This window comes from Astyanax mexicanus, chromosome 17 (genome assembly GCF_023375975.1).
Source record: "Astyanax mexicanus isolate ESR-SI-001 chromosome 17, AstMex3_surface, whole genome shotgun sequence".
Classification (NCBI taxonomy): domain Eukaryota; kingdom Metazoa; phylum Chordata; class Actinopteri; order Characiformes; family Acestrorhamphidae; genus Astyanax; species Astyanax mexicanus.
Window position 1 is genome coordinate 46,072,280 of NC_064424.1, and position 19,827 is coordinate 46,092,106.

Below are 19,827 nucleotides of genomic sequence, written 5' to 3' on the forward strand. Positions count from 1 at the left end.
TCAGATGTTATATTTTCTTCGTTTTATTTATTTATTTTTTTACATTTTATGCACCCCAGTATATATATATATATATATATATATATATATATATACCTAAATTATCAGTACAAACTTTTGTTTGGACAAAAGTATTGGGACACCTGCTTATTAAAAATATTTTTTTTTATTCCGCTTTTTATGCAGTAACTAGTGTTAAAATCTCTTATGTCCTTTTGTCCTTTTACTAGGTTTTGGAGCATTGCTGTGAAGATTTGATTGCAAAAAAATTAAACATAATATTTGTACAGTGTCTGTTAAACACTTATTTTTAACATATATATAAAGGAGTTTACTCTGCAGCATTAGCTGGGATGCTACCATGAAGATTTGTATTTTTCCAAAGCAGTGAGCAAAGCTAATCTGCTTTTGATTGGCTAAAAAAAAAATGGTCTTTTTACACAAAAAAGAAGAAAATACACCATGTTCATTACTATAGATGCATGCTCTGAAAGGGTTAAATGTACCTGTTGATGCTTTTTCTCTATGGAAAGTCTTCAGTTCTGCAGCAGACTGAAGCTTCAGTGTCCTGAACTCTGCAGGTCTGTGTTCCTCCATGAGAACCAGAGATAAGATCCCACATGTTGGCCCTTGAGATAAAAGTGAAGGTGGGCTATTTTGCTGGAAACAGTGATATGTGCTGATCTGAGGGCAGGTATAAAAAGGCGTGGAGAAGACCTTCACATCTACAGCTGGGTCTGCTGCGTGAACATGGCTGTGCTGGGGATTTTAGCGGCGCTGGGGATTTTCCTGGGTGCTGCAAATGCAGCCACTGTGAGTGTGTTTTTCTTTTTTTGCATTTGAATATAGAACTATATATATTGTTATTACATTGTAATATGTCTGAAATCCGTTCCTCACAGTTGGGAGTCGTCTCCACTGAAGGAGGGATGGTGGAGGGGAAGAACAATGGTGTTGGACTCTTCCGCTACATGGACGTCTTTAAGGGAGTCCCCTTCGCTGCCCCACCTGGACGATTCCAGAAACCCGTTCCTCACCCAGGCTGGACAGGTGAGTGCACTAAAAGCACTGTTTCTGAACCCTAGCCATGGCATTTCCTACTGACCAGCACATTTTAGTGATTTCTCTGCTTTCAAAACACCTGATTGAACCAATCAGCTCATTAACAGTCCTTTCAACATGGCAGGGTAACCACTAAAATATGCTCAAACAGAAATGCATAGCGTTTATATATGACATGATATAATTTAAAGTATTTTCAAAGCGTTTTCAGCATTGTAGATTAATAATAAAGTCCACCAATGCATTTTCTCAGTCAGCTTTATGAGGTAGAGTCACCTGGAATTCAGGCTTTCAGTTAACAGCTGTGCTGAACTCATCAAGAGTTAATTACTTGAATTTCTTGCCTCTTAATAAAGTGTTTGAGAGTTGTAAAGTTGTAAAGAGAGAGAGTTGTAAATCAGTTGTAAAGTTGTGAAGAGGTAGAGTTACAGGTATACATTGCAAACACTGTAATAGACAATCAAAGAAATAACACCACTCTGTATGCAGCTGAAAAAACAGGGTAAATAATTCACCAAAGGCAGAACAAACTGACAGGTATAACCTATATACTAGTGCGTCTCAAAAACTTTAATACCTATGAAAAGTTACTTTATTTCAGTAATTCAGTTCAAAATGTAAAGCTCATCTATTATATAGATATATTACACACAGAGCGGTCTATTTTAGGCGTTTATTTCTTTTATAGGTGATGATTATGAAGCTTACAGCCAATGAAAACTCAAAAATCAGTGTTTCAGAAAATTAGAATATTATATTATATATACAATTGATACGTTTGGAGCAGTGTGGGCAGTGTGCCAAGTCCTGCTGGAACATGAAATCCGCATCTATATAAAAGCACTGACTACAGACTTGATAATAAAACACAGTGGATCAACACCAGCAGATGACAGACATGACTCTCCAAACCATCACTGATCATCAGTAAATTTTGCATTTCATTTGTAAATCAAGGGATCAGAGTCTGGAGGAAGAGTGGAGAGACACACAGTCCAAACTGCTCGAGGTCTAGTGTGAAGTTTCCACCAATCAGTGCACAGCATTTCTATAGTCCAACATCTTCCTTCTGTTTGTGTGCAGGAGTTCTGAAGGCCACAGAGTTCTCTAAGAGGTGTCTGCAGTTGACCCTGCTGCAGAGTGGAACTCGCGGCAGTGAGGACTGCCTGTACCTCAACATCTGGGTTCCTCAGGGACGTTCAGGTAAAAACTCAACACAGAATTCAGATGCTGTTATCTTTTTGGCCATTCATCTCATTAAATTGTTCCTGAGTGCAGTGATGTGTTCCTCACTCTCTTCCAGTCTCTACTGGTCTGCCGGTCATGCTGTTCTTCTATGGTGGAGCTTTCCTGATGGGCGGTTCTCAGGGGGCTAACTTTTTGGATAACTACCTGTACAGTGGAGAGGAGATCGCAGACAGGGGGAATGTGATCGTGGTGACGGTGAACTATCGTCTCGGCACCCTTGGGTTCCTGAGCTCAGGAGATTCAGAATTACCTGGTGAGAGGTTTTCCTGTTTTGCAAAGTAGAACTTCCAAACATGGTGGAAGAAGTTAAATCTACAAATCACTGCAAACGCTAAGCATGCTGAAGTACAGCTTCTAAACATGGTGGAGGTACTTTCACCAACAGTTCACAGTGAGAACTAATTGTACAGTATAAAGTACAGCTTCCAAACATAGTGAAGTGGATTCATCAACAACTCAGAGTGAGAATGCAGCATGCCAAAGTAAATCTTTTAAACCTGGTGGAGGTAGTTTTGTTTATAGTAAGAGCTAACCATATGAAGTACAGGGTTTAAAGACAATAGAGGACTGATAATAGATAGACTGATCAACAAATCACAGTACGTAAGAGCTAATCAAGCTAAAATATAGCTTCCAAACATGGTGGAGGTAGTGTCCTCAACAACTTACAATGAGAGCCAACTCGGCTAAAGTACAACATGGTGAAGTGGTTTTATCAACAACTTACAGTGAGAGCTAAGCATGCTAAAGTAAATCTTTCAAACATGGTGGAGGTAGATTCATCAACAATTTACAGAGAGAGCTATGCATACTAAAGTAAGTCTTTCAAAGACAATGGAGGTAGATTCATCAACAAATCACAGTGAGAGCTAATCAAGCTAAAATACAGCTTCCAAACGTGGTGGAGGTAGTTTAATTAATAACCCACAGTAAGATCTCTCTAACCAATGTATATTAGCTATAATATACTAGCTAAATGCATTCATTAGACATGTAATGCATGTAATGTTTCCTACATCACATTACAATTCCGATCCTTCCGATGCTGGTTTAAAGGTAACTATGGTCTGTGGGATCAGCACGCTGCTATTGGCTGGGTGTTCAGGAACATCAAAGCTTTTGGAGGAGATCCTTCCAACATCACCATCTTTGGAGAGTCTGCTGGAGGAGCCAGCGTGAGCTTCCAGGTACAGATCTTCTGGTGGTTGGTTTTGCTTCCATTTATAATCCTGGGTAGACATGTCCTCTTCAGTTGGTAAGAGTTAACGTGTCTTCATGTGTCTTCTCAGATGCTGTCCCCCCACAACAAGGGCATGATCCGCAGAGCTATCTCTCAGAGTGGTGTCGCTCTGTGCCCGTGGGCTGTGAACAGAAATCCCAGGGCATATGCTGAGGAGGTGAGCATAGTTTCTACAAAATATGTATCTAAAACAATTTGAATATCATTGAAAAGTTCCTTTATTTCAGTAACTCAATATATTATATAGATGTATTAAACACACAGAGTGATCTATTTTAAGCGTTATCTTTTTTTACTGTTGATGATTAAATGAAAACCCAAAAATCAGTGTCTCAGAAAATTAGAATATTACAAATGACCAATTGGGTCTTTTGGCAGTGTGGGCAGTGTGCCAAGTCCTGCTGGAAAATGAAATCTGCATCTCTATAAAAGTTGTTTTCAGTAGCAGAGGGAAGCTGTAAGATATGAAGTGCTGTAAGATTTTGTGGGAAAAGAAAACTGCACTGACTTTAGACTTGATAATAAAACACAGTGGATCAACACCAGCAGATGACAGACATGTCTCTCCAAACCATCACTGATTGGTGGAAACTTCACACTAGACCTCGGGCAGTTTGGACTGTGTGTCTCTCCACTCTTCCTCCAGACTCTGATCCCTTCATTTACAAATGAAATGTAAAATTTAGTGATGATCAGTGAGGGTTTGGAGAGTCATGTCATCGTCTGGGATTATGTAAATGCTGTAATTTTGGGGTTGTATCAGTTAAACAAATCCAGACTGTGATTCTTGATAGGTTTTGCAATTTTGGTTCCAATGGATTGTCTTTTGAAGAAGGATCATCAGTGTTTGAGGACTTTCAGGGATATCCAAAGTGCTTTTTTTGTTCATTTTTACATATATTTGAATGTAATTGTGTTCTTGATTAATTCAGTTCTTTTTAAATCATTTTTTAATCAATAAGTATTATTTTCTGGCTCAGGTTTAAAAGGGTTAATCAATGATAAGACCTAAACTCAGCCTCTCTGTCCGCAGGTTGCTAAGAATGTGGGCTGTCCCACTGATCAGAGCATGTTCAGCTGCCTGAAGATGACTGACCCGTCCCAGCTCACTCTGGCCGGCCCAGTCAGCCTGGGTAGCTCTCCATCCAGTAAGTGCTCCCCTTATAATACACAAAGCCTGTAGTATCTAACCCTGGCTGTGTTCATGTTACCATTTATCATGTCCCTAAATATCTAACACCCTCCTCCAGACCCCGTAGTGAACAACCTGTCCCTTTCTCCTGTGATTGATGGTGATTTCCTCCCTGATGAGCCCAGCAACCTGTTCGGCAACGCTGCTGACATTGACTATATAGCTGGAATCAATGACATGGACGGTCACATGTTCAGTGGGGTTGATGTTCCTTCTGTCAACCAGCCCCTCCAGAACACCCCTGTGTATGTAACCTTTCCTTTATCATTATATAATAGATTATAATATACACAGTGGCTTGCAAAAGCATCTCTTCTTCCCTACATCTGTACAGCATGATGCTGCCGCCACCATGTTTCACAGTGGGGATGGTGTGTTCAGGGTGATGAGCAGTCTTACTTTTCCTCCCCATATAGAGCTTTGCATTTAGTCCAGAATGTTCAACATTGGTCTCCTCTGACCAGAGAACCTTCTTCCACATGTTTGCTGCAACTGCAAACAGCAATTCATATGTTCATATATTCTTTAAAAATGAATTTCTTTTGGACACTCTTCCATTAAAGCCATATTTGTGGAGCGCATGACTTATGATAGTTGTCCTGTATACAGATTCTCCCACCTAAGTTGTGGATTTCTGCAGTTCCTCCAGAGTGACCATGGGTCTCTTAGCTGCTTTTCTGACAAGTGCTCTTGTTGCATGGCCATGATTTGATAGGTTTGCAGGTGTAGAATGCTTCCTTTTTTTATTTTTTTGATGGTGGATTGGGGAAAAGTGCTGCTTGGGATGCTTAAAGCTTGGGATATGTTTTATAACCTAACCCTGCTTTAAACTTCTTCTCCACAACTTTATCTCTGAGCTGTCTGGTGGGTTCTTCTTCATGGTCTTTCATGATGCTGTTTGTTCACTAGTGTTCTGTAACCAACCACCGAGTCCTTTACAAAACAACTGTATTTATCCTGAGACTAAATTACAGACAGGTGGACTGTATTAACTAATTTTGTTAAATAAAAAAAATTAAAAACATGTATCATTTTCGTTCCACACTTATGCAATACTTTGTGTTGATCTATCACTTAAAATCTCACATATAAAACATATTTAAGGTTGTGGTTGTAAGGTGACAAAATGTGGAAAAGTTTGAAGGGGTATGAATACTTTTGCAAGCCACTGTATTAGGGTTTAGGTCATCAGGACTTGTTCACATTTCTTTCTTTTTTTTAACCATTGTCCTGTTGCATGGCCCAGCTGCACTTTAGCTTTAGCTTCAGTTTTAGTAGCTAGATACATAGTGTACCCAGTTGTAATGTATAATAATAATAATAATAATAATAATAATAATAATAATAATAATAATAATAATAATAATAAATATACGTTTTATTTTAACTACTGCAGTACAGAGTGTGTATGGAGTCACAGTTATTAAAGCACTGATTGGTCATTTAGCATGACTGGCTAAAATACCATTCACTGTTATATATATGGTATATATGTGAACAAAAATACATAAATAAACACAATAGATATTATCACCATTATCACATATTATTGAGGTCATGTCCATTTCTTCACAGGGAAGATGTGAAGGAGCTCCTGACTGCTTTGACCAGAGTGAAGGGTCCAGAAGCTGCAGCTTCTGCTTTCAGCCAGTACAGCTCAGGCTGGTCAAGCAAACCAACCAACGTGGAGGTCAAGAAGACGATTGTGGACATCGAGACGGATTACATCTTCTTAGTGCCGACCCAGACTGCCCTGTATCTGCACAACAAGCACGCCAAGTAACCACCACAAACCTATTTCACAAAGTTCAACCCAATACCAAAGAGGATGGAGGGTCTGTAGATGCTTTAACAGACGCTCAACTGGTGTTTAGCACTTAAAAAAAGCATGATGTAGCATTTCTAACTTAAAGTGTCAGTTTTAAAGTAAGTTTTAGGACCTCTTTGGTAAGAATCTGTAATTGCACCAAGCATACGGTAGAGTACTTTTGTAGCGTGCATTGTGGGGTGGCTCCCTTTTAAAGTGGATCAGTCTGGTGGCTTTAATAAGGTTCTAATTCGGCCTTTTTTCCATTTAACAATGTGTGGATCAGCAGATAAAGACGGAATTTGCTGTTCTGATAACTCCATGTTTGCAGAAGCTCTTGGATCAGTGCAATTAGCAGAACCGCAGTTTCTCAGCACGTTGGTTCCATTTTTTTTTTTTTACTTTAATCTGGAACTTTGGTGAAGCACACAGCAAGAACTGTGTAACTCTGCGTAACCTGTGTCGCATTTGTGTAAAATCAGTGGAAATTCGAATATTCATGATTGCTGGACTCCACTTGCAAAGTGCTATTAAGCTACATTCAGTCTGCTTTAAATTGTAATTAGTAGTCAGGGTTCGATAGTATTTGTCTAAAAATGGTGCGATTCTCTATGTTTTTCTAGCATTTTCACAGCATCGCTCCTGATCTACACTTAATTCCCTTTTTTAACTTTTATTTTACAACTAAACAATGTATTTTATTAAGTTTTAAGTTACTTTTTCTCATGCTTTTAATATCTAAAACTTGTAAAGGCAAACGGAGTTTATACGGAGTTATTTTTAGTAATGGTTCTGTTTCTCTCAGCTTGCCCAGAAATGCATGTGTAAAGTGTGTCCTCTACTGGTGGCTCAAAATGTGAACTGCACTTTCTAACTGTAGGTGGAGCCAAAGAGCCAAAGAAAAAAAAATGACAAAATGCTGCTTTAAGTAAACATCTACTAAATTTATTATATAATAACTTTAATTATAAGCTACTTAAGTGAAATGTAGTGAACTAATTTGAACATTTTGAACAGTCTCGGATAAAAGCATTGAATCTTCAAAAGGGGCAGTTAAAAGGAACACTTCATATAAAAAGATTTATTTCCAGGTAATTTTGGAGCATTTCTATTGGTCCATTCACCAGAAAATCTGATAAAGTGTATTAAATTAAGAATTAAGTCAAATGTGTTAAAAAGGAGATACAAATATTTGTCTGCTTCATCAGGTTGACCGATGATAATGATAAATCATAATAAATGATGATGATTCTACATTTTTTATTAATCCTGTCTCTCTGATCCCCATCAGCACGGCTCGTACCTACTCGTACCTGTTCTCTGAGCCCAGCCGCATGCCTATCTACCCCAGCTGGATGGGTGCTGATCATGCTGATGATCTGCAGTATGTGTTTGGAAAGCCCTTCGCCACTCCTCTGGGTTACTGGCCTCGTCACCGTAAAGTCTCCAAATACATGATCGCTTACTGGACCAACTTTGCCAAAACTGGGTAAGCCTGTAGCAAAGAGATGAACTAGAATAGAAAGAACTGAATGATTAGAGCTCAGACTACACTACAATACATGCTTGTCTGTAAAAGTACAAAAAAAGCATGGTTTGCACTGTGGATTTACCTTATGTAAAAAAAAAAGGAAAATGCAAAGGAAGTCAGATTTTGGCAGGAAATCAGAATTTGAAACAACAAGAGTATGAACTGACTCTTTCATCCCCACAAATCAGATATTTATCCAAGCTAGGACATCATGTGGATTTTAATCTGATCTGATCTGGGTGGGTTTCCTCAAAAACTCCTTAACACAAAGATGATTCCTAGAAGGTCAAGTAAGCATCACACGAAGCACTCTCTCTCTATCTCTCTCTCTCTCTCTGGTAAAATGTTAACTTTTGGGAAACTGGTATCTGATTTGAAAAGAAAAAATGAATTTTCATATCTGCACAGCCCTGAAAAAAATCATATTTAAGTCACTTTCCCCTGTTAAACTGAACAAAGTACATGTATAGTTAATCCTGCCTTTCAAAAAAAGTTATGATCATTAAAAATACTCTAGACTGTGAGATCTTTTTAAAAATTAGAACGCTTTTCCCACCTAAAGTATATTACAACAGTTAATTTAAACTCATTAACAACGTTTAAAAATGCTTACTTATTGAGTAAATATATATTTAAGCAATAGAACACGGAGGGAGTGTGTTATCTCGAGTGTTCTATTGCTTTTATACAACAGTTTCTTTTTTTACTAAATTAATCAAGAAAATAAATCAAAGAACTTTAAGAAATTCAGTTTGAATATGCTTTTATATGGACTGAGCCTTCCGCCAAAAAGTAGTTCCACCACAACTTAACTAACGTTACATACAGTGTATGGTTCAGGCAGACTAACACCACGAAAGTTAGCTTGAAAGCAAAATTGAGAATAAGTGAAGATGGTAACGTTAGGAGCGTGAAATAACGCTGATACTCTCCTCTCCTGCTCCGTGGAGTCGTCTTCAGGTGAAAGCTGCGAATTTTAGCATTTCTGCTTATTTTCCTGTTGGTTTTAGCTAGCTGGCTGGACTGTGGTTAGGTTAGCGTAGCTTGCTTTAGCTCAGCATTAACTTAGCTTAGCCTAGCCTGGCTGTAAGACGGTATTAACCGATTTTCGTTCCCTTTTTTCCACGAAAGACGAGTCAGCGCTGCGGGCGAGCGTGCCGCGGCTAAGCGCTAGCCTGTGCTAAGCTAACGCTGCTGCAGGTGTCCTGTGTAATACGCCGTTACTCAGCAACACGTCGGCGGAGAGATACAAGTTTAGTGTGAGAAGGCCGTGATATTATCACGAAATATCATCACGGCTAGATCACTTCTCAACCAATCAGATTGTGAGGTCGGAACTATCTGTTGTATTAATATATATATTTAAATAATCCACAGAGTTATCAGCCAGCATAAATCCACACTTTGCAGTAAGGACAATGGTAACTTGCTCTTATGGTCTACAACACTCTGACCAGACATTCAAACAATATATAAAATATAACTCAAGGGAAGATAACCCTGGTGAGCAAGGTTACACACTGATGGTGCGTAAGCGGTTGTAAAGCATGTGTAAAGCAATAGACAAAAAAACGGAGTGTGATTATTGGAATAAACTACGCCCCTAAAAAGAGTAATTCTGAACTCCAGTTGTAGTCCAACTTAAAGAATAAACTCCAAAAAAATCAAACACTTTTATATAATTTTTCCAGAAATTTTCCAGAAATTCCATATATATATATATATATATATATATATATATTTGTATTCTGTTTCCAAAGTCTTCCTAAAAATCCCAATTCCCTCTAATCTCTTTATACAGTGACCCCAACTCAGGACCCTCTGAGGTTCCTGTGACCTGGCCCAGACTCACCGGACAAGACCACCAGTTTGTGGACATCAACAACAGCATGGGCAAGACTTCTGTCAAGCAGAAACTGAGGAGTCGCTTCGTCCACTTCTGGACCAACACCTTCATCAGCTTCCCCAACGTCAACTAAACACACCACAGCTTCAACATCTCCAGTTAGTTCATTATCAGGCTGTGCTTCCTGTTATAACTACTGTATTAAATAATCAGACCTCAGGAACCCGCTGGACAGCCCATGTTTTTGTTGCGCTTTCTTTCCCAACACCTAAAAACAGGTTATCAGTCCTTTTACCCATTTACTACACTTATTATTCTAGCAGAATATCACCAGATTTTAACTGTGAAAAAAAGTTTTTTCATCATTAAACTTCACTACAAAGCAACTGAAAAGCGTGTATGTCATTTCTCTTATTAAACCACCCCCTTATCAAAGGTTTTTTATTATTTTTTAATTATTTATTTTTGTATGGATTTCGTTGCCTTTTATGTTTGTTATAATGCAGTTATTTATCTTATGAAAATTCAGATTTTGTTGCTTGTTGTTTTAGTGTATTAAGCCAAGATAAGCCTGTTTCTTATAACTCTATAATTTTAATGCTTTACTTTCTCTACTTAGGGTGTTTTCACACCTGTAGTCGTGAAAGTTTCTATGCTCCGGATCAGTTGATGAGTTTGTTTAATTAGAGAGATTCTCCCTCTATTTGGTTTGGTTTCACACAGACATAAATGCACCTAAACGCACCAAAATGTGCACCAATAAACCAACACGTATATTTGTGCAGTGTAAAGCTGCTTTAACACAGAACGCTGAACAATGGCACATGCAGCGTGCATCTACACATAGTAAATGGAGTCACAGTGCTGTAAGCAGTGAATGCAGCACACACTGCATGGGTAAACAGCATGGAGCAGCAGAGACAGCATTTGTTCATAGCTGTGGTAATTAGTGTTATCTGGCTAATATATCAGATTTAGCTTAAATAAAAGGAGTATATTTGATAGTTGGGTCAGATCGAGACCGGATCACGCTCTCACCACAAGGTTACCGATGCCTGATGACTGGAAATCTGACTGGAATCTTTCAGCAAGATAATGCTCACCCACAAAGAGCAAGGATTTCCAACAAATGACCAGATCACAACATTTCCTTGGCCTAATCTGGTAGTGGTTGACTCATTTTTTATTTCTGTTTGCTATTTAGGCTAATTGGCACCTGATTAGTGTAAAAACAAACAAAAAAAATTGTGCCTGAACACAGCAGCATATTTTTTGCAAAAGTAGAAACAATAATTCTGCCCCTTTGAGCAGTATGGCTTATTTTAAAGTGCTGCTTTATCATGAAGACATAACAAAGTAAAAAACATAAACATTTACTGTATTTACTGTTTATAAAAATTTCTGAACAAAATCGAAACTGTAATGTGTTGAACACTCCTGACACCACTAGGTGACAGTATAATGGCCTCATAAGAGGACACCAGGCCTTTGTAGGGCAAAATTTATTATATTGTCCACACATAGGGACGCCAGGTCTTAGGAGGTTAATGAATTTTCTCTAGCTTTACCCCAGCTGCCATTCTGCCATTCTTTTTGTAGGTCACTTGATGTCAATCTGCGGTTGCTGACTGACATTCGAATAAGTTGACAGTCAATATCCAGACCAGAACCTTATTGGAAACATCTGGAATATAATCAAGAGGAAGACAGATGATCACAAGCCATCAACCAAAGCTGAACTGCTTGAATTTTTGCGCCTGGAGTGAATATGATGGGCAAAAGCAGTGTGTAAGACTGGTGGAGGAGAACATGATGCCAAAACATGCTATGCATGAAAACTGATTAAAAACCAGGGTTATTCCACCAAATATTGATTATAAATTAATGACATTCATTTATTTTGCCATGAACGTGTTTTAAACTGTTCAATTCAAATGAATTTTAGCAGAGCAGTAAATCAATGCAATGCAATCAAATTCACCACAATTCACCACATCTCTTTATTTCAGATGGCCAATATACAACACATATTTAGTTCACAGTTATCACATGAATGATATAATATGATATAATATATTAAATGTTATTCTACTGGAGCTGCAGTATTTATAACTGTTTTGAGGTCTCAGATTTTTTTCTACCATGAGAACCAGAGATAAGATCCCACATGTTGGCCCTTGAGATAAAAGTGAAGGTGGGCTATTTTGCTGGAAACAGTGATATGTGCTGATCTGAGGGCAGGTATAAAAAGGCGTGGAGAAGATCTTCACATCTACAGCTGGGTCTGCTGCGTGAACATGGCTGTGCTGGGGATTTTAGCGGCGCTGGGGATTTTCCTGGGTGCTGCAAATGCAGCCACTGTGAGTGCAATTTTGCATTTGAATAGAAATATTGTGGGTTAATGTGTATAAATATTACATATTAAATACAATTTAGCATGTACTGTTTTTACAGCTCCTCTTTAATGATGAGTTTCTCTAATTTTACTTAATTTCTCCTTAAATTTAAATAAAAATATTGTTATTTAGAGCATTTGTTGCAGAAAATGAAAAATGGATAGAATAACAAAAAAGATGCAGAGCTTTCAGACCTCAAATAATGCAAAGAAAACTAGTTTATATTCATTAAGAAACATCAATACTAATGTTTTAGAAGTTCAGAAATCAATATTTGGTGGAATAACCATAATATTTAATCACCACTTTCATGCATCTTGGCATGCTCTCCTCCAACAGTCTTACACACTGCTTTTGGGTGACCTTATGACACTCAAATAGTGCAGCTTGGTTTGATGGCTTGTCACCATCTATTTTCCAGAGGCTTTCAAAGAGAGATTGGGTTGGCCAAGGCAGTGGAAGGGCTGTTTTCTAATTGAATATGGATGGTCACAAGTCATCAACCAAAGCTGAACGGCTTGAATGTTTGCGCCATGCATAAGCATAAGGTCACCCAAAAGCAGTGTATAAGACTGGTGGAGAAGAGCATGCCAAGATGCATCAAAGCCTATTAAGTGCTCTGTATATTTTCATTAAATACCATACAAGTATTAAAGATGCTCCTTCAAAATTGGGTTTAGATCTTAACTTTTATATTCTAACTATCTGATTCTGAATATTGTTATATGTCTGAATCCGTTCCTCACAGTTGGGAGTCGTCTCCACTGAAGGAGGGATGGTGGAGGGAAAGAGCAATGGTGTTGGACTCTTCCGCTACATGGACGTCTTTAAGGGCGTCCCCTTCGCTGCCCCACCTGGACGATTCCAGAAACCCGTTCCTCACCCAGGCTGGACAGGTAAATTTTCTTAAACCATGTTTTTTAAGAGTATGCATTTTTTTAATCTGGAGACTGTCACTTAAAAATATGTTTGAGCTTCTCAGGATTTTCTATAGCTGATGTAATTTCCAGACACAGCATGCAGCCAACAGCGAAAAATCATGATTCTTTGGTCCAACATTTTTAGTCTGTTTGTGTGCAGGAGTTCTGAAGGCCACAGGCTTCGGTAAGAAGTGTCTGCAGTTAAACGAGTTTCAGACTGGAACTCACGGCAGTGAGGACTGCCTGTACCTCAACATCTGGGTTCCTCAGGGACATTCAGGTAAAAACGCAGAATGCAGAATTTAAATTAAATTATCCATATATAAAAGAGGTTAATCAAGAAGTCAATACAGTACAATCATATGACCTTCTGAACATATTTAATCAAATAGACATTTGAATTTCTGCCTCAGACATCGACTGGTAGAAAGATTTTCCCACTCCTCCATGCAGAATTCTTTCATCTGTGTGATGTTTCGGCTTGAGTGTTTGTATGGATGGATGGTGAACAAAAACAGTGATGTGTTTTTTACTCTCTTCCAGTCTCTACTGGTCTGGCGGTCATGGTGTACTTCCATGGTGGAGCTTTTCTACTGGGTGAATCTCAGGGGCCTAACTATTTGGATAACTACCTGTACAGTGGAGAGGAGATCGCAGACAGGGGGAATGTGATCGTGGTGACGGTGAACTATCGTCTCGGCACCCTTGGGTTCCTCAGCTCAGGAGATTCAGAATTACCTGGTGAGAGGTTTTCAGGTTATACTTATTTATAAACCAACAGTATTGGAACGTGTGACTGGCATGTGTGTTTTGTTGCCAAATAAATGTTTAAAAAAATAACACTAAATGTCTGAACGCTCAGTTTTAGATTTGGGTTTTATCTGTACAGACTGTGCATTTACAGTTAGAGGAGTAACCAACGTAAAAACACAGAACTGTGAGAGTCTAGGGATGAAAAACAAGCCTCTGTGAAGCTGAAAGAAGATGGAAAATCAACCAGAGCCATTAGAGCACAAATATTGGCCATAGCCAGTGCAACTGTTTGGAATGTCCTGAAGAAGAAAGTCGTCACTGGTTTACTAAGTAACAGACCAAGGAAAACTTCAGCAAAAAAAAAAAGCCTAAAGCAGATCTGATATTATAAACATCAACATCTCAAAACCTAATCAAGCCAAGCTAAAGTACTTCCGCCAAACATGGTGTAGGTAGTTTCACTAGGTTTTGGAGCATTGCTGTAAGAATTTGACTGCATTCAGTTACAAATCGAAGCATTGGTGAGGTTTGTGTGCAGGATGATCATCATTTTATCTAATTTCCAGCTCAGCACATAGGCTTCACCAGAATATGCAAACCACCAAAAAATCTAGTGAGAACTCTAGAGAACACAGTTCCACTGCTCCACGGCCTAATGGCCTGGCATTGGGGATGGTTCCAATAGGTTTATGTGTATCTAGTGATTTTACACAGCAAGTAGATCTATGTCAGCAAATATAATAGCTGAATGTTTCTTTAGAACTGGTGTCCACAAATGTATGTGTGATGTATTACCTACATCACGTTCCAATCTCAATCCATTGCTGGTTAATAGGTAACTATGGTCTGTGGGATCAGCATGCTGCTATTGGCTGGGTGTTCAGGAACATCAAAGCTTTTGGAGGAGATCCTTCCAACATCACCATCTTTGGAGAGTCTGCTGGAGGAGCCAGTGTGAGCTTCCAGGTACAGATCTTCTGGTGGTCCTTCTTCTTATGTTCTTATTTGACATTGTGTTGAAGAGATTTAAATGTGTATGTATGTGTCTTCATGTGTCTTCATGTGTCTTCTCAGATGCTGTCCCCCCACAACAAGGGCATGATCCGCAGAGCTATCTCTCAGAGTGGTGTCGCTCTGTGCCCGTGGGCTTTTAACAGCAATCCCAGAACATATGCTGAGAAGGTGTGTAATCTAATACACACCACTCAAGCAAAACATTATGACCACCTCCTCGTTTCTACACCCACTGTCCTCTTTTTCAGCTCCACTGATCATATAGCAGGTTTTCTGAACTGGTCTTGGCCCAGGACCCGCATTTTTTCATGGTCATTAATTCATGGTCGTGACCCACTTTAATAGAATAAAAATCAAACATTTTTTTTTTTAAAAATAGCCTTTAAAGTAGCCATTTAAACATACATATTTGTGCATGCAACTTTATTTTTTAAGAGCAATTAAGAGCAGGGACATGACAACTACATGTATAGAAGTTACTAAATTAAATATCAAATTTGCACAGAATAAATAAGGCCACAAAATGAGATATTTTACTTCAGAGTACATTGGTAAAAAAAAACTCTCTGTCACTTTTTTTCCTCAATATATGTAAATGACGAAAACAAAACCAGATGAGCATTGATTATTATTTTTTTTATGTATTTTAAATATATTTATTGCTGTTATATAGGACAAATTTTTGTTTGATAATTGCAGACTGTAGTTATACTTTAGTATCATGCTTCGAGTTTTTAAACACCTCTGAAAGTGATTTTGACAAAGATGAAGCCGAAACTTTAGTAAAACGATATGAGTGACATTAAATAATTTCAAGATCAAATAAAGATATCAGTTTTTAAGACATAGTAGACTCTTTAAATGATTTGAATTTAATTATTTTGAATAAAATACCTACATTTAAAGGGTGTCTTAAGGCAAACATAAATGTTTAGGTGATGAAGTCTAAACTCGGCCTCTCTGTCTGCAGGTTGCTAAGAAGGTGGGCTGTCCCACTGATCAGAACATGATCAGCTGCCTGAAGAAGACGGACCCGTTCAGACTGACTCTGGCTGACTCTGTTAGCCTGATTAGCTCTGCATCCAGTAAGTGCAATAACACCACAGAGTGTTAGCTAGTGATATTGTTGATAGTATCAACAATATATACAATATATATATATATATATATATATACATTATATATTAAGTTCTATAGTAATATGAAATATGTAGATGCATATTCTTTTATTCAATATGTAAATCTTAAAACGACCTATTCTATGAATTCTATGAATTTTATGAATCAGCCAGAAATCAAAAATTGAAGATCCATGGTGCAGGCTAGAAAAAGTAAGTGAACCTCTGCCACAGCTATTATCAAATAATGCCTCAGTTAAAGACATAACATTAAAATAGTCTGATAAATAGAAGTACAGAAAAATTAGTTTAAATGTCTATACTATATTATATTATACCAAACTACAATTTAATATTAATTTAATGTTTTAATTATTTTTTAATTGTCTGAATCTGATCTAAAATTCCCCTCCAGACCCTTTAGTGAAAACCCTGGCCCTGTCTCCTGTTGTTGATGGAGATTTCATCCCTGATGACCCCAGCAACCTGTTCAGCAATGCTGCAGACATTGACTACCTAGCCGGAGTTAATAACATGGACGGTCACATGTTTGTTTTTTTTGACGTTCCTTCTGTGGATCAGCCCCTCTGGATCACCCCTGTGTAAGTAACTGTTTATCCTTCTTATGTTTTAACCATTGTCTTGTTACATGACCCAGCTGCACTTTATCTATCCATCCATCCATCCATCCATCCATCCAATTATCCATCCGATGCAGTCCTCCAGGTGGACAGTTGTTTCTGGTTGAGAGTATGCTGTGTGCAATTGGTTGTTGCTTCTTACCGGTGTGTGTAGAATGTAATTGTAAGCAGGGTTCCCAGTCTAAAACCCACCCTTTCGAAGCTTAAACTAGCCCAAAATATACTGTATGTCTGTCACACGTTTGAAGCAAATGGCAAAACCCAAACAAAGCGCCCGTCCAATTCGGCGGGAAAACCGCGAACCTGGCAACTCAGACTGTAAGCGTCCTTGAGTGCCTTGAGTGTCAAAAAGGTGCTATATAGGTGTAATTGTAAGTAAATAAGTAGCATTGTGAGAAAAAAATAGTAACTGTGGTGATAAATAATGTAACTGCAGGTAAACAGTGGGCGTAGTTTTACTGTTTGCTCTGATGTTTTTCTCACAGGGAAGATGTGAAGAAGCTCCTGACTGCTCTGACCAAAGAAAAGGGTCCAAAAGCTGCAGATTCTGCCTTCCAGCAGTACAGCTCTAGCTGGTCAAGCAAACCAACCAATGTGGAGATCAAGAAGACGATTGTGGACATCGAGACTGATTACATCTTCTTAGTGCCGACCCAGACTGCCCTGTATCTGCACAACAAGCACGCCAAGTAACCACCACAAACCTATTTCACAAAGTTCAACCCAATACCAAAGAGGATGGAGGGTCTGTAGATGCTTTAACAGACGCCCAACTGGTGCTTATCACTTAAAAAAGCATGGGTGGAGTTTCCATGTTCTCCCATTTTATCAGAAAATCTGATACAATTTAAATAACAATGGAGTGTGAATAACAATGGATTGTAGATAGCAATGACCAAAATCAAATAATGAATGAGAGCAAAATACAGCAACATACAGACCACTTAAAAATGATGAGTTTCTTTGTTTTTACCAAATTGAAAACAAGCTGAACTGCTTGAATTTTTGCACCAGGAGTAAAGCAGCATAAAGTAATTCAAAAGCAGTGTGTAAGACTGGTGGAGGAGGAGAACATGATGCCAAGATGCATTAAAACTTTGATTAAAAACCACCAAATATTGAAGGGTTATTCCACCAAATATTGATTTCTGAACTCTTAAAACTGAATATAATTATGAACTTGTTTTCTTTGCATTATTTGAGATCTATAAGCTCTGCATCTTTTTTGTTATTTCTACCATTTTTCATTTTTTGCAAATAAATGCTCTAAATTACAATATTTTTATTAGGAATTTGGGAGAAATGTTAAAACAACAATGTTGATTTTACTCAAACATAAACCTATAAATAGCAAAATCAGAGAAACTGATTTAGAAACTGAAGTGATCTCTTATTTTTTCCAGAGCTGTAGCTACTGTATTTACATTAAAATAAAACCCAAGTCAGCTTCTAATCTTGTTTCTTTGATCCCCATCAGCACGGCTCGTACCTACTCGTACCTGTTCTCTGAGCCCAGCCGCATGCCTATCTACCCCAGCTGGATGGGTGCTGATCATGCTGATGATCTGCAGTATGTGTTTGGAAAGCCCTTCGCCACTCCTCTGGGTTACTGGCCTCATCATCGCAGAGTCTCCAAATACATGATCGCTTACTGGACCAACTTTGCCAAAACTGGGTAAGATTTCCTGTTCAAACTGCACTGAAAAATGCTGAACTGTCTTTCTTTTCCATTCATCAGTGTTTATTACAGGTGTAACCATACAAAATAGTCGTGATTTGTTTCGAAAATGTAGTTCGAGTTAGATTCTGGCAGGAAGTGACCAAGTACATTAGTTTTGTTAAGTTTTGTAAAGTTAAATAAAGTGCCACTCACTGCACGAAAAAAAATGAGTGAGTGCGATAGCGTTGCACTTCGATCTTGGTCATATAATAATCATATTTAAGAGAAGTTCAGTCAAATTAAACCTCAGTTCAGTGAAGATGGTCATAAATAAAGGCGATATTTAGGTTTTAGCAAAACTACAGCTCCAGCTAATGTCCGTTTTGATCAACAGTGAGAAAAAGCTGAATTTTGAATCTATCAACGTCAAAATTAAACAAATTCACCTACCCATTCCTGCATTTAAAGGGTTATTGATATCAACCTGAGCCTACAAAAGCTCTCTAAGAAGTGTTTAGGGAGAGCAAAGTTAAAGTAACACTCCTTTCAAGAGTTAGAATAATTTCCCCATCTAGAGTGAGTAAATAAAAATCCTCAGTTTGGGTTATTTTAAACTCCTTTAACTGCAAAGTTAAAAGATACTAACAAGATGATTTGTTGGATTCTGTTCCTCTTTTCTGTTTATACAGTGACCCCAACTCAGGACCCTCTGAGGTTCCTGTGACCTGGCCCAGACTCACCGGACAAGACCACCAGTTTGTGGACATCAACAACAGCATGGGCAAGACTTCTGTCAAGCAGAAACTGAGGAGTCGCTTCGTCCACTTCTGGACCAACACCTTCATCAGCTTCCCCAACGTCAACTAAACACACCACAGCTTCAACATCTCCAGTTAGTTCATTATCTGGCTGTGCTTCCTGTTATAATTACTGTATTCAATAATCAATCATACTAAACATCTGCAGACTGATTTCAGATCAGACTTCAGGAACCAGCTGGACAGCCCATGTTTTTGTTGCGCTTTCTTTCCTCTAAAGCATTTAAACCAGGTTATCAGTCCTGATTGGGTGGCTGAGTTGCAATAGAATGAATTAGATTTAGAGCTGGGGCTACCTGAGTGCTCGACTAAAATCTACATACCAAATGATTTCCTTTTTTTAATGGATCATCCTACAATATATTTGTTGCTTTTACCAATTTACTACACATATTATTCTAGCAGAATATCAACTGCTTTTCACTTTGGAAACATTTTCCCCTCATTAAACTTCACTGCATAGCAACTGCAAGGAGTGTATGTCATTTATATCATGATAAAACATACATACACAGTCACTTGCTCACAAAAATACTATACAAGTATACACCTGCATTAATGCACATCTGTAACGTGTCTAT

The 19,827-nt window shown here is 38.2% G+C and overlaps 2 protein-coding genes and 1 long non-coding RNA gene across 4 annotated transcripts; 2 read left to right on the top strand and 1 right to left on the bottom strand.

Moving 5' to 3' along the window:
* Positions 1-703: 703 nt before the first annotated feature.
* On the top strand, positions 704-19,712 carry cel.2 (carboxyl ester lipase, tandem duplicate 2). 2 transcript variants are annotated; one of them, XR_007425051.1, is made up of 12 exons: positions 704-813; positions 903-1,050; positions 2,146-2,265; positions 2,366-2,563; positions 3,367-3,497; positions 3,600-3,707; positions 4,584-4,698; positions 4,801-4,987; positions 6,318-6,521; positions 7,841-8,038; positions 9,882-10,204; positions 19,479-19,712. XR_007425051.1 is itself a non-coding variant. In XM_022676633.2 (11 exons), exons 1-11 carry the CDS (start codon positions 751-753, stop codon positions 10,057-10,059), a joined length of 1,650 nt encoding a protein of 549 aa, XP_022532354.2. In that variant the 5' UTR covers positions 704-750; the 3' UTR covers positions 10,060-10,319. The 2 variants fall into 2 exon arrangements, 1 of the variants encoding a protein (XP_022532354.2); XM_022676633.2 differs by lacking the exon at positions 19,479-19,712 and having other exon boundaries at positions 9,882-10,319.
* LOC125782412 (uncharacterized) lies at positions 10,108-19,459 on the bottom strand. The gene is made up of 2 exons (XR_007425060.1): positions 19,413-19,459; positions 10,108-10,141 (listed from the first exon to the last, which is right to left on the bottom strand). It is a non-coding gene; the product is annotated as an uncharacterized LOC125782412 (long non-coding RNA).
* Positions 12,183-19,465, top strand: LOC103038270 (bile salt-activated lipase). The gene is made up of 11 exons (XM_022676634.2): positions 12,183-12,286; positions 13,071-13,218; positions 13,403-13,522; positions 13,786-13,983; positions 14,831-14,961; positions 15,070-15,177; positions 15,980-16,094; positions 16,543-16,729; positions 17,254-17,457; positions 18,246-18,443; positions 19,118-19,465. Exons 1-11 carry the CDS (start codon positions 12,224-12,226, stop codon positions 19,293-19,295), a joined length of 1,650 nt encoding a protein of 549 aa, XP_022532355.2. The 5' UTR covers positions 12,183-12,223; the 3' UTR covers positions 19,296-19,465.
* Positions 19,713-19,827: the final 115 nt, after the last annotated feature.